Source organism: Fistularia commersonii, chromosome 16 (assembly GCF_037954325.1).
Source record: "Fistularia commersonii isolate RoL2024-O1a breed Wild chromosome 16, RoL_Fcom_v1.0, whole genome shotgun sequence".
Taxonomy (NCBI): Eukaryota; Metazoa; Chordata; class Actinopteri; order Syngnathiformes; family Fistulariidae; genus Fistularia; species Fistularia commersonii.
The window spans coordinates 8,704,097-8,716,796 of record NC_141299.1 but is presented as its reverse complement, the minus strand read 5'-3'; the positions used below and the strand labels follow the sequence as shown (position 1 = coordinate 8,716,796).

The window sequence follows — 12,700 nt, the reverse complement described above, 5'->3', positions numbered from 1 at the left end:
TTTTTTGTCTGTCACTTACATTCCTGTGTTGTTGTCAGTGACAGACTGGTATGAGTGAGTATTAGTTTCTTAGTGAGACACCACTCCCTGACAATAATGTGAATCACGCATCAGCCTTGTCTGCTGCAGGCCACAATGATACTGTTGGAGGCTATTAGTGAGAATTGTATCTGGCAGTGGAACCTGAAGGACAGGAATGATATCATTTTCTTATGTATTGGCACAAGTTTGATAGAAGAGACTTTTTTTTAGAGTTCACACGCACTTCTCCAGTTGAAACTTTTATTCCTAGAGATGTAGAGCTGATAACAGCAAATATAATTGAGGTACAGAGGGGTAACAATGCAGAGGCACAAACTTCCACATAGGTTCTTAACTCAATGATCACAAAAGTTGATATTCAACACTGCGAGTTGATGTCTCACTCTCTTTACTCTATCATTCTCTGTCTCTCTCTTTCTCTCCTTCCCTCCATCCATCACTCCATCTATCACTGACCCACCTGCTCAATCATTCTTTTGTTTTTATCTGACATAAAGACATGAAGGCATTGCAAAGGCATTGCCATTATAAAACTCGTCTCTCATTACGGTAAGCTAACATTTTTGTGTGTGTGTGTGTGTGTGTGTGTGTGTGTGTGTGTGTGTGTGTGTGTGTGTGTGTGTGTGTGTGTGTGTGTGTGTGTGTGTGTGTGAGTGTGTGAGTGTGTGAGTGAGTGAGTGAGTGAGTGAGTGAGACAAAGAGAGGGGGGAGCATGAATGACTGTGTGTCTGTGTTTCATCAAAATGATTTGTGTTTGAATGGAATTCTTGTATTTTGGCGTGAAGCAGGCATAAGTACAACATTTTAGTACATTGTTCTGCATGCGTGCGTGTGTTGCAGAGCAGGTGTTGGTTTTTGTCAAAACCGTTAAGATGCCCATTCTATGACCAAAATTCATAAAACATACAGTCCAGGGCAACAAGTACATTTATGGACTACTCAACTTTTTGTTAGTACGTTTATGGATTACTCAACTTTTTTTAGTGTCCTGTGATATGGTATGAAAATATTTGCTGGATCATTTTTAAAAGTAAATGCACAAAGACAAACCCAGGTTCAACAACAATCATTCTCTCTACTCTGATGGTTTTTACTGGTGCACAAAAGACCATTTAAAAAGTAATTCAGTTATCAGGGTGAAGCTAACAGTCTACATCACTGACCTTTATTTCCTTTTGATAATCTCTATACTGAAGGAAACCTTATAGTTGTATATAATTCCAGATATTTTTTGTTTCCAATTAACAAATATAAGATATTCAAAACTAAGCCACTCACCAAAATAGGCATGACAAAGAAAGGCCAAGAAAAGAATATTTTTTAATTCTATTTTAATCATCAAAGTCACTTCACTTGCTATCATCTTTCTCATGCTTTTTGTTGTGAAAATGTCTGAAATGTTCGCTGTGAAATGTAAACCTACCATTAACCTGGACACGGTGCTCTTTGTGTGTGACAGCCTGCTAATGTGATGTATGTCATCGGGGAGAGGGCCATGTCTTTTCTCTGAGACAGAAGGTGGAGGAATACCCAGGGGAAAGAGCAGTTCTAAGTCCCAGGACAGTCAATATGTTTGTGTTTAGATTAGGGAGGGACATCCAAGGTGCGTGCGTGTGCGTGCGTGTGTGGTGGGGGGAGTTATGGATGTGCAAATGGTTTTGCTAAATGTCTATCTTGATACAGAAAAATCAAAGGTTAGGTTCCATTGACTTATTTTACAGGGACATGGTGAAGATACATACAATCTGTTTTCTCCACTAAATGGTTACTTTATTACCATATAAGTAAGCACCAAAAAAGAATTACCCTATTTTTGGACTATAAGTCGCACTTTTTTCATTGTTTGGTTGGTCCCGTGACTTATATACAGTAATATATATTTATTTATATGTATATACCTGGTAATTTCACATGTTCATTATTTCACACTGACACCTACAAGAGTATGAGCAACAAGTTCACAAATGGTTGAACAACATGCTGCTCGAAGGCTTGTCAATGGTGCCGTTATGTCTCCAAGCCCAGGTAGTTGCCAAGGGGATGAATATAAATGGCTTTCCAGGAGGACCATCTAGGTGTTACTGCTTCATGCTACGCAACTGCCTCTCTATCGGAGCACGGACAACGATGTCCCAAAAATGGCCATGCTGATGAGAAAGCCGCTTGCCGCCTACCTCTAGAGTTGGCGGAGTTGCTCAGAAGTGACAGAGGATGAAAAATTCAAAAGAATTTTGTGATTTGGAGGGAGGTAGAGAGTTTGGTAAACTTGTTATGTTATGTTGTGTATGCTATAGTTATCTGATTAGCTGTTAATATGTTACATTAATGTACCACTCATCTGTTCAGCCAGTTTTTCTCTACTCTATTGTTAATACTCTTGTAACAACCCTGTTTAGAGGAATGTTCAGAGTTCTGTGATTTCCTACTGGCTATGAATATGTTTTGGGATGAGAGAAATTGAGGGGGCGGTGTGGGAGGAGAGAGAGAGAGCGCTGAGACAGAGAAGATTAAGTGGAGCCGCTGTTGCTTAATTTTTATAAATGTAATAATAAAGATAAGGTTTAACCCGCAAATCGTCATTATTGGACATATCCGCTCAGATGTTACACTGTAACTTGCCTTTCAAGGTGAAATGTCTCTTATTGGTCTCTAATTTTATCAAATAAATTTCCCCCCAAAAAATGCAATTTATAGTCCAGTGCGACATGGATTTTTTTCTTCTTTATTATGCATTTTTCGGCTGGTGCGATTTATACTCCAGAGCGACTTATAGTCAGGAAAGCATGTAATACGTAATCTTGGCTTTGTTATCAGATGACTTGTGGTGAATCACACCCACTCCACCAGCTTCAAAATAATATCTTTCATAAAAATGTACCATTGGGGATAGAGAGAGATTGCATTTAATCTCTGCGCTCTGATTATGTTACCCAAGCCCCTCAAGGGAGGAAGGTTTAGAGGCCTTTATAAGAGGCAGCATGTTGCTTTGTTGCCAAGAGTCTCCAGACAGTGTGTCAGCCACTGTGTCAGCCATGTGCTGCACACACATACACATTGCAACAGATGCCTACTAAAGATGGAAGCTCAGCAAATCATTGTTATAAATAACATGTTAAACTTGGTTAAAAAAACACCCCTGACCAGTCTCTTAACAAACAGAAGTGATCGGTGAAAGTGGGAGGGGCTTAGAAAATACCAAGAAACAGAAATTGGCAAAGGGAACCTTGAACCTGATGTGATCCTGTATTCACTTTGTCTGTAACATCGTGCTTTCCAGCCCGCTGCTCCAAAAGTGGCTGAATTATGTCAGTGAAAAAGACCAGTAATGAGACATTGAAATCCGGTACTGATTAAGTCACAAACAATAAATGCATTGTGATTAGAATCTCAGATAATTTTTTGAAGATATTTTTTTTGAGTAATCATTATCTTTATACTTGTTTATTAGAAGCTAGTTCATTGCATGTATTTTAACTTAACTTGTTGCTGGAAAATCAAGCAGTGTGCAGCTTTGTCATTTTTTTGCACATTTTAAGTCAGGCTTAAGTCAACAACTCGCATATGACTCACCTCAGATTCTTCTGCTTTTATAGTTCTTCTTTGCTGTAACTGACCCCAGTATACCACTTTCACAAAAATCAATTCCCTTTTTTTTTTACAGTTCATAATACAAAACATCAGGCTTGGAATATATATATTTTTCCCTACTCATCAATATGTTGGCTCTGAAATGTGAATTAGGATAACCTTTGGTACTTTACACATGGGGCTTTTTGAAGGGCTAAACTCAAGCATATCCAGCAAAACATGGGAAAGGAGAAATGGAATTAACTGTACACATGCAGGCCTATGTCCTTTTCTGATTGGTTGCAATGTGTACTGTACCTCCACAACAATAATGCTTACTGTCTCACACTAAAGCTGGGGATACACTACACAACTACAGTACTGTAAACTTCACAGGTTTTACCGTTTCTGAAAAGACTTGGAGTACCCACTTACAAGTTTCAGCTGATTTTGTTTTATATATTTTCATAACCACTGAAAGCCTGGAGTACACACATTTCACAACTGCGTCTGATGAGGAATCATAGACTATATGATTTGTTTGAACAACTGAAACTTACTTAATGAAACAAACTCGTGAGACAAGAAGAACACTTCATAGGCCTTCTCCCTATGCCGCTGTTCACCCTCATTGTTTTATATATACTAATTCCTTATGTCTGTGTCTTCTGATGGTATTTCCTGTGTCCCAATCGCACTTTTTCATTGACTGTTGGCAACATGTGTTTGAAGTTTAGTCTGTCATCAGCTCACACTGCACGATTATGTCTATTCTCTGCTCAAAAATTCAAACACGTTTGATTGACTGTGACTGAGGTCAAGTCGGATTTGTTCCCCTCACACACTTGCCAATTTGGGTCTTTATCCCTCACAAACTAACAGATTTCTGTGCTGATTTGCCATGCTTCTGTCCCCAAGTACTGACGGATGAAGCCTCTGCCTTACTGAATTGCGGGTAAACTTGGGCAACAAGTCTTGTTTCTGGTTTACACTGTTAAAAATACAATATCCCATACTGCCCCTGAACCACTAACTATAGACTGTTTTACACAACATCATGCGTCGCTGCACTTTACATGCAACATAGTCAGTCCAGCGCCCATCTGCACGTGTAACTACTGCTCATTTAAACTGCACTTATCCTTGTACCTGCACTTACTAATAAGACTAATGTCTTACTGCACTGCCAAACACTGTTCATATATACAATAATAATTACCATCATTATATCTTATCAATAAATATCCAAATGCACTGCAGACAACAAAGCAGGAATTTCACTGTACAGGGAAACATGTTTCTACACTGTGCATGTGACAATAAATGCTTTGAATTTTGAATCTTGAATCTGTGAAGAATGGTTGTGCTGCACTGTGAGTTTGACTTTATGGCTGATTTGTCCAAGGGGTCGTGTTGTCAACTTTGACACCCAAATCCTAAAGTCAAGTTAAGGTGCATACTTTATTGATCCATTGCAGGGAAATTATGGCTCAACACTCAGTATTGTCAGTATTACACGCAGGTCTGAAATACATGTACACTCAAAAACAGAACTTTGAAACTTACATCACTGGTGAGGTGACAGAGTGAGAAGGATGTCCTTTATAGGTACCAGAGGCTGGGAGCCTATGGGTTTAATGGCTGGCTCAAGGACACACTAGCACTGCTCAGAACGTTTGGCTCTCAAAATCTCAAGCTGAAATTTTTAGTGTAATGCACAAAGTAAAAAAAAAAAATTGATTCCAACAAGAATCACTGTGTTGCTCTATCAACCTAAACCCAGATGCACATGTCGAGGCTGGCTGTATGAAATGATCCAGTCTAGCAACTGTTGTTGCTAGTTTTGTCCTGTAATCTTAGTTTTGTCTTGTTCACAGTTTTGTCTTAACTCAATGATTCTAGCCCCCAGGAAAAATTCTCAGAGAGATATTTTCTTTTTTTCAATCCAATTAAAAATTATGATTGTAAACCCTTTCTCTCTCAGGCAGTGTCAGCATAAACTTTGAGTAAGCTGATTAACCTATGAACATTGCAATCCACACATGATACTTGACGATATCTGTCTAATGATTCCTGTATCAATGTCAAATTAATAGAAACTTGCAACACAGTTTGTGCAATTGTCCACATACAGTTAGAGAAAATGAATTTACTTAATTTACTAATTTACTAGCTAGTATAAAAATCTATATCACCATTGAATAACAGTAAACATCATCATCAGTTTAACCAAGCTGGTCTAACTCAATTTGATATGAACTAGATATGTATACAGATATTTCTTCAAAAGAGATCCAGAATTAGCAAACTTCACTTCACTCAGTCACATAAAAAAACAGATAGGCCAACATCACAGGATTGCTAGGTCAAGTGTTTTCCTGTCATTTGTATGGTTAAGGTTATTTGCTCAGTTGTTTTTTGATATCTATTGTGACAATGGGATATTTTAGACACACAAAAAATATGAACATATCTCAAGTGTTCAAGTGTCTTTGTGCTGCCAGAATCAGTAATTCAGCTGCTGCTTTGTGCAAAACCACAACCTGTTTTGTCTTTTCACGTAAGTGGTCAAACTACATATTTTTAAGGCTAAAGCACTCATCGCATTCATATATGAGATGTTTCAAAATTTTGCACTACTTTCAGTACAACCAGCCTCAGTAAAAGCTTTTTAAGAACTACAGAATCAGAAAATCCGCACAACTATTAATTTAGCTGGTAATGCTATTCTACTGAGGAAGGCTTTAAATGTTGAATGTTTTATTTGCTATTTTATTTAATTTGTACTTAGGTTTGTTGGTCTTTCTGTAAGTTATCTACCTTTTTTGTTAAACACATTGCCTCCATAATGGTTGGATTTGTTTTAAAATTTGTATGTTGCTTTAGAACTGATTTTTGTGTGTGTGTGTGTGTGTGTGTGTGTGTGTGTGTGTGTGTGTGTGTGTGTGTGTGTGTGTGTGTGTGTGTGTGTGCGCGTGTGTGTGCGCGTGTGTGTGTGCGTGTGTGTGTGTGTGCGTGTTTATACAGGTGTGCACCAGGCTCCCTGGGTGAATATTGTCACCATAAGGATCCTTGTCATCCTGGCTACTGCTTAAATGGTGGGAACTGCTCTGTTTCAATGCCTCCTGGTGTGCCTGTACCAGGTAGTGCCACGTGCATGTGCCCTCTAGGCTATACTGGACAGCACTGCCAAACTCCACAGAATTCAACATGCTACCCAAACAATCCTTGTGCCAACCAGGGTGTTTGCATCTTGTTGTCCCTTGACAAGTACACATGCTACTGTGCTAGAGGATGGACAGGTGAGTTACTGTATAAAAACCCTTCCTAGAACATATCTCACTTTTTGTTAGTGATAGTAGATTTCTGTTTATATCCTCAGAATCAATTTATGTTAAATGCTAAGAACACTGGCATATACAACCTTTTTTAGTCTTTATTTTTGCATAAATATTGCATAAAGTTTCAAAATAGATCACTGTAATTTTGGGATCAACTCAACAGAATTTGTTACTCCAGGGTCCTGTCCGTTTATCTATTTCAAGAATATCTCTGTTTGAAATGTATAAATTGAAAACTGTGTTGGAAAAAGTACTTTTTGGAGTGGATCAGGAGCAGTCCTCCTCACATTGTAATTTTAACTATTTCCATTCTAATCTTATTTAGATTTATTTAAAAATCAAGCCCATAATTACAGTAATCAATATTTTTTACTTTAGTGTATTTTACAAATCACCATATTAAAACTCAAGTATATGTTTGATAACAGAAATGTATTTTCATTTGTGCACACATTTTACCTTTGGATGCACCCATAAATAGGTCCTGCTCAACATGCAGCTCTTTCATCTTGTTTTCCTCTTGATTCTCAGGAGCACGGTGTGAACATGAGGACAGCTGTCTTTCTAGTCCTTGTGCCAATGGTGGCACATGTGGCTCACAGTTGGGTGGAAGCTTCACATGTTCCTGTCCACCTGGCTACACAGGTCTTCGGTGCCTTAATGACACAGATGAATGTGCCACCACACCCTCCATATGTCAAAATGAAGGTGTGTGTGTCAACACCCCTGGTTCCTTTAAGTGAGTATCCACTTTACATTTGAAAGAAAAAAATGCTGAAAACTGAGAGAATCCATTATAATGATGTATGTCTGTCAAAGTTGCAGGTATATAAATGTTATTTTTTGCTGCAATTGTTACAGATGTGTTTGTGGTCTGGGTTTTACGGGAAAGAACTGTGAAAACTCTTACATCCCTTGCTCACCTTCACCCTGCCTAAATGGAGGCACTTGTCACCAAAACTCTGAAACCAGCTACTCCTGCCATTGTCTTCCAGGTAATCCACACCTCTAATTTAGCTTTTAATCTAAATTTGATTTAACCTCTCTGTTTTATCAAGTTTAAAAAAACAAAGAAACTGGAAGGTACTACAAATATTTTGAGCAGACGTGTAACCTGAATATGATAGGAACTGTGAGAAAGCAAAAAGGCCAAATATGAATTCAGCGGAATCAACATAATACAGATGAAAACAATGTCCTATTGTAACTAATATTTATGAGCATCTGACTAAATTTTTTCACATTTTACAGTTACATTATGGTGTTTGAGGTGCAAACACTCTGATCTTACTTGCTGTGTTGGATTAAACACAACGTCCTGTTACATTGCTACATTTATCAAGTCGACACAACAAACACCCACAGCTGCTGTTTATTGAACATCTTGCCATGACTTCTTACTTATGTACCTTAGTTGCCTGCCTGCAAATGTCTTAGGCAAATATACAAGTGGATGATCTAGTATAACATCAGCGTGATCTGGCTGCTACCCCCAACACCTATATTTGTCTTAAAATGTAAGGTCTTTGCTGTAGTCCTCTGCAATTAATACAAATATCTGTTTGCCTATGGAAATAATGGTGTGCAAATTACCCTCAGGAAGATTATTGTTTTACAGTCTGTTGGTTTGGTTTTAAACTATTGTCTTGTCATTGTTTTAGCATATAATAAAATGTTTAGTTTTTGTTTATACATAAAAAGTATGTGAATCACTATAATACCATTCTATTATGTGCTCATGTTTCCACGATATTACTGTGCTATTATGTTAAACAACAGCCAATCTTTGCCAAAAAGAAATTACCCCCTCTGAGATATTATGTCTATACTTAACATGCTACTCTCACAGCAGATACTTTTTAAAATATGGTATAAAAATATCAAATTAAACGGATTCGATGTCATGTCTTATCCAATGTCTATCTTATAGTATTGAATGCACAAAAGCTTTCCATTATGCATCCATCCATCATCCACCACTTATCCTGCACTCAGGGTCGCTGGGGATGCTGGAGCCTATCCCAGCTGTCATCGGGCTAAAGACAGGGTACTCCCTGGACTGGTCGCCAGTCAAATGCAGGGCCACATATACAGACAGCACTCACTCATACACTCATTCGTTCGGGGCAATCTTTTCCAATTAACCTGCTGCATGTTTTTGGACTGTGCGAGGATTCTGACAAGGTCCCCTTGTCTGAAACCAACCAGGGTCGTTCATGTAATCTTGTATACGTTTTTAATCAAAGAAGATTATTCTGTGGCCATAGTGATAATAAAATGTGCCTTTTTTGTTTCGTGATAGGTTTCAATGGAACAAACTGTGAGAACAACATTGACGACTGCCCTGGTCATCAGTGTGCCAATGGAGGAACCTGCATGGATGGCGTCAACACTTATAACTGTCAGTGCCCTCCAGAGTGGACTGGTAGGTAACATGTTACCATGAGCAAGTTTTTGTTGAACCTATGGACATCCCTACATTCACTGTTTTTGCATTAAGTTTTGATGAGAGATGGTGTAGAATTTGTTGTCTCACTGTATCTTGCATCAATGCAGTCTGTCTGTTAATTTAAGTCCACTACCATTCAGAATTTTTTTTGTTTACAAACAATATTTTGATTTACACACAACATTAGCAAAGCCTATAAAGTTTGGCATTTTGGACATTTAATTTTCAGTTTTGCAAAATGCACTTTCCTCCTTTTCTTCATCCGCAATAAACTGTGGCTTTTCTTTTTACAAAACAAACAGATACATAATCTTCCCTGGACCTGTCTGAATTTAAATAGCTCCAGAGCAGCCACACTAAGCAAATTATTTGATCCTAGAGCAAACTATTTAGAAATGACTGCTGTAGAAAATACTGTTTCTTTAGCTTATACCTTTGCTATCATGGCATTAATATAGCTTTGAAAACAACATAGTTCATTTTTACATTTTTACTGAGAAATACAAGAACTGGATTTGCGGATGCAACAAATATTTTTTTGGTTTTATCTTGTGTTTCCCCGCTACCTCTCAAAAGGTCAGCATTGCACAGAGGATGTGGACGAGTGCCGTCTACAGCCAAACACTTGCCAGAATGGAGGAACTTGCAACAACCTGTTTGGCACCTATGTCTGTGTCTGCGTCAATGGTTGGAGTGGACCAGACTGCTCTGAAAACATTGATGACTGTGCAACAGCCGCCTGCAGCACTGGCTCCACGTGCATTGACCGTGTTGCCTCTTTTATCTGTCTCTGCCCCCATGGAAAGACGGGTGAGTTGGTAGTGAAATATTTTCCTCAACTATCACATGTACACAGTATTGGACAGTTAGGGCGGGATTCTGTCGAACAAGTCTAACCAGAAGTTCTCACTGCCAGATGATTTCACAAAATCTAAAGTTCTTTGGGCAAAGGTAAAATAAACTGACTGCGATTAATATGAATAGTGCAACAAGAAGTACACCACAAATCAGCTTTGTAATACATGCTTAATACTTAAAAACGCTTTCTCTTTATTCATTAATTCATTTTCTATCCTTTATCCTGCACTCAGGGCCAGGTTTAAGTTTGTTTTAGAATTAGAGCTGTTATTTTTTAACACTCCCTATCAACCTTCTCAGGCTTGCTTTGTCACAAAGATGATACTTGTATCAGCAACCCATGTCGAATGGGTTCTCAGTGTGACACTAACCCCATCAGTGGTATGTTCAGCTGCAACTGCCCACCTGGCTATGTAGGCAGTACCTGCAACATTGACAGAGATGAGTGCAGCATTGGTAAGAAATCTCTCAATGGGAAATTCATGTACTCCAAGCTTCGTTTACAATTCAGACCAATGAGTTTTGCTGTCCTCCTAATCTTTAGGTACAAACCCCTGTGAGCATGGCGGTCAGTGTGTGAACACTGATGGCTCCTTCACCTGTAATTGTGTTAGGGGTTACACTGGACCACGCTGTGAACAAGACGTCAATGAGTGTGCTTCAACCCCCTGCCAGAATGATGGCACATGTCTGGATCGCATAGGGGACTATACTTGCATCTGCATGCCTGGTAAATGAAAGTGACAGAATCTAAACCTTTTATGGTCAATTGCAGAATAAAGACACCAAATAAAGTGCCCTTTAGATAGACACAATCAACCAGCAATCAATGAAATTAGCCTGAAAACGACCATAGCTGAAACATGTAACAAGTCATCGAAACCTTTCTCTGGCTTCCTTTAGGGTTTGAGGGGATTCATTGTGAGATAGAAGTCAATGAGTGTCTCAGTTCCCCCTGCCTGAATCAAGGTAGATGCCTGGACCAGGTCAGCCGCTTTGTCTGTGTGTGCCCAGCAGGTTAGTCCACATAAATTACACATAAAGCTGTGTTTTAAGCACCCGTTCAAAGTGAGGTATGTTAGGGCAGTATTCAAATGCAGATAATTCTTTTCTGAATGGTGTAAATGTTAAAATGAATATCCTCATTAATGTTAACAGGTTTCAGTGGTGAAATGTGCCATGTGGATATTGATGAATGTTCGAGTACACCCTGTTTTAATGGGGCAAAATGTACTGACCGACCCAATGGATATGACTGCGAATGTGCTGAAGGTATATAGATATAATCATTGCTTATGCTTACGCAAACCATATGACTGTATACTTGTATGGCTTCTACTTCAATTCATAAGTATATAAACCCTCAAGCCTTTTCCTGGTTTATCTCTAAAATGATAGAGAAAATCATAAAATCTACAGGCTGTGACTTATTTTGCTGATTAAAAAATTCTGTCATCAGGTTTCAGTGGTCTACTTTGTGAAGAGAACATCAATGACTGCAAGCCAGAGCCATGTCACCATGGTGTTTGCAGGGATGGCATCGCCACCTTCTCCTGTGAGTGTCAGCCTGGATACACAGGATCCATCTGTAATATTCAGGTCCAGGAGTGCCGTAGCAACCCTTGTCAAAACCGAGGACGCTGCATTGACCTAGTCAATGCATACCAGTGTAATTGCCCACCAGGAACCACAGGTAGGTGAATTTATGTACTTAAACTGGACTTTCATTGTAGCGATGATACTTCTATTGAAATGTCCCCACTGCGGGATGATTACAGGAATAATGCATTCTATTACCACAAACAAACCTACATGTTACAATTCTACAAGCCTGGTATGAGCACCATGGTATTTGTTGTACAGGTATAGCTTAAGAATGGGAAATATGTTTGAATTTCTATCATCTTCTCTGTTTCTCACTTTCTCAATTATGAAACTATCTCCGCATCTGTATTTGTGCACACCCAAAACTTTTTTTTTAATTAAACACAAATAATTACAATAGTCTTCTGGTATTAAACAGTAATACAAATAATATGCTTACCAGGGAATAGCAACTACTTGCGAGTTACAACTGTTGGGTTAACCTCTACTTTACCCTTAGAGTTTTTCTATTAAGAAATATCTGTGGAGATTCTCAGTCATCCAGGTCATTGTGCATTCTTGTCAAAATCTTCCTGTCGTTGCAATTGGACTTCTGAGCTGGAGAAGCCTCGGATGAGGGGTGAAACGTCTTCAAGTGAAGTCCAGTTGCCATGACAAGAAGATTTTGAGATGAGGCGTTAAGAAATGTTGAGGCCCTAAGAAAAACTTATCTTTAGGAGGATGATTTAAATTGATTGTAAAGATCTCCACCCTATCTTCCTGAATTGGTTTTGGTGTATTGTTTGGTGAACAAGAAATTAAATTAGTCTACATGTGAGAGTAACAGTCACAAGTGTGG

At 38.7% G+C, this 12,700-nt stretch overlaps 1 protein-coding gene across 1 annotated transcript in view; it reads left to right on the top strand.

Moving 5' to 3' along the window:
* Positions 1 to 12,700, top strand: part of notch2 (notch receptor 2) — a 50,876-nt gene that overhangs the window by 21,365 nt on the left and 16,811 nt on the right. The window contains exons 3-12 of the mRNA XM_086161996.1: positions 6,637 to 6,911; positions 7,482 to 7,689; positions 7,812 to 7,945; positions 9,253 to 9,375; positions 9,976 to 10,209; positions 10,558 to 10,713; positions 10,802 to 10,987; positions 11,161 to 11,274; positions 11,416 to 11,529; positions 11,717 to 11,950. Coding sequence (XP_086018122.1) covers positions 6,637 to 6,911; positions 7,482 to 7,689; positions 7,812 to 7,945; positions 9,253 to 9,375; positions 9,976 to 10,209; positions 10,558 to 10,713; positions 10,802 to 10,987; positions 11,161 to 11,274; positions 11,416 to 11,529; positions 11,717 to 11,950 — 1,778 coding nt within the window. The remainder of the gene's footprint in view (positions 1 to 6,636; positions 6,912 to 7,481; positions 7,690 to 7,811; positions 7,946 to 9,252; positions 9,376 to 9,975; positions 10,210 to 10,557; positions 10,714 to 10,801; positions 10,988 to 11,160; positions 11,275 to 11,415; positions 11,530 to 11,716; positions 11,951 to 12,700) is intronic.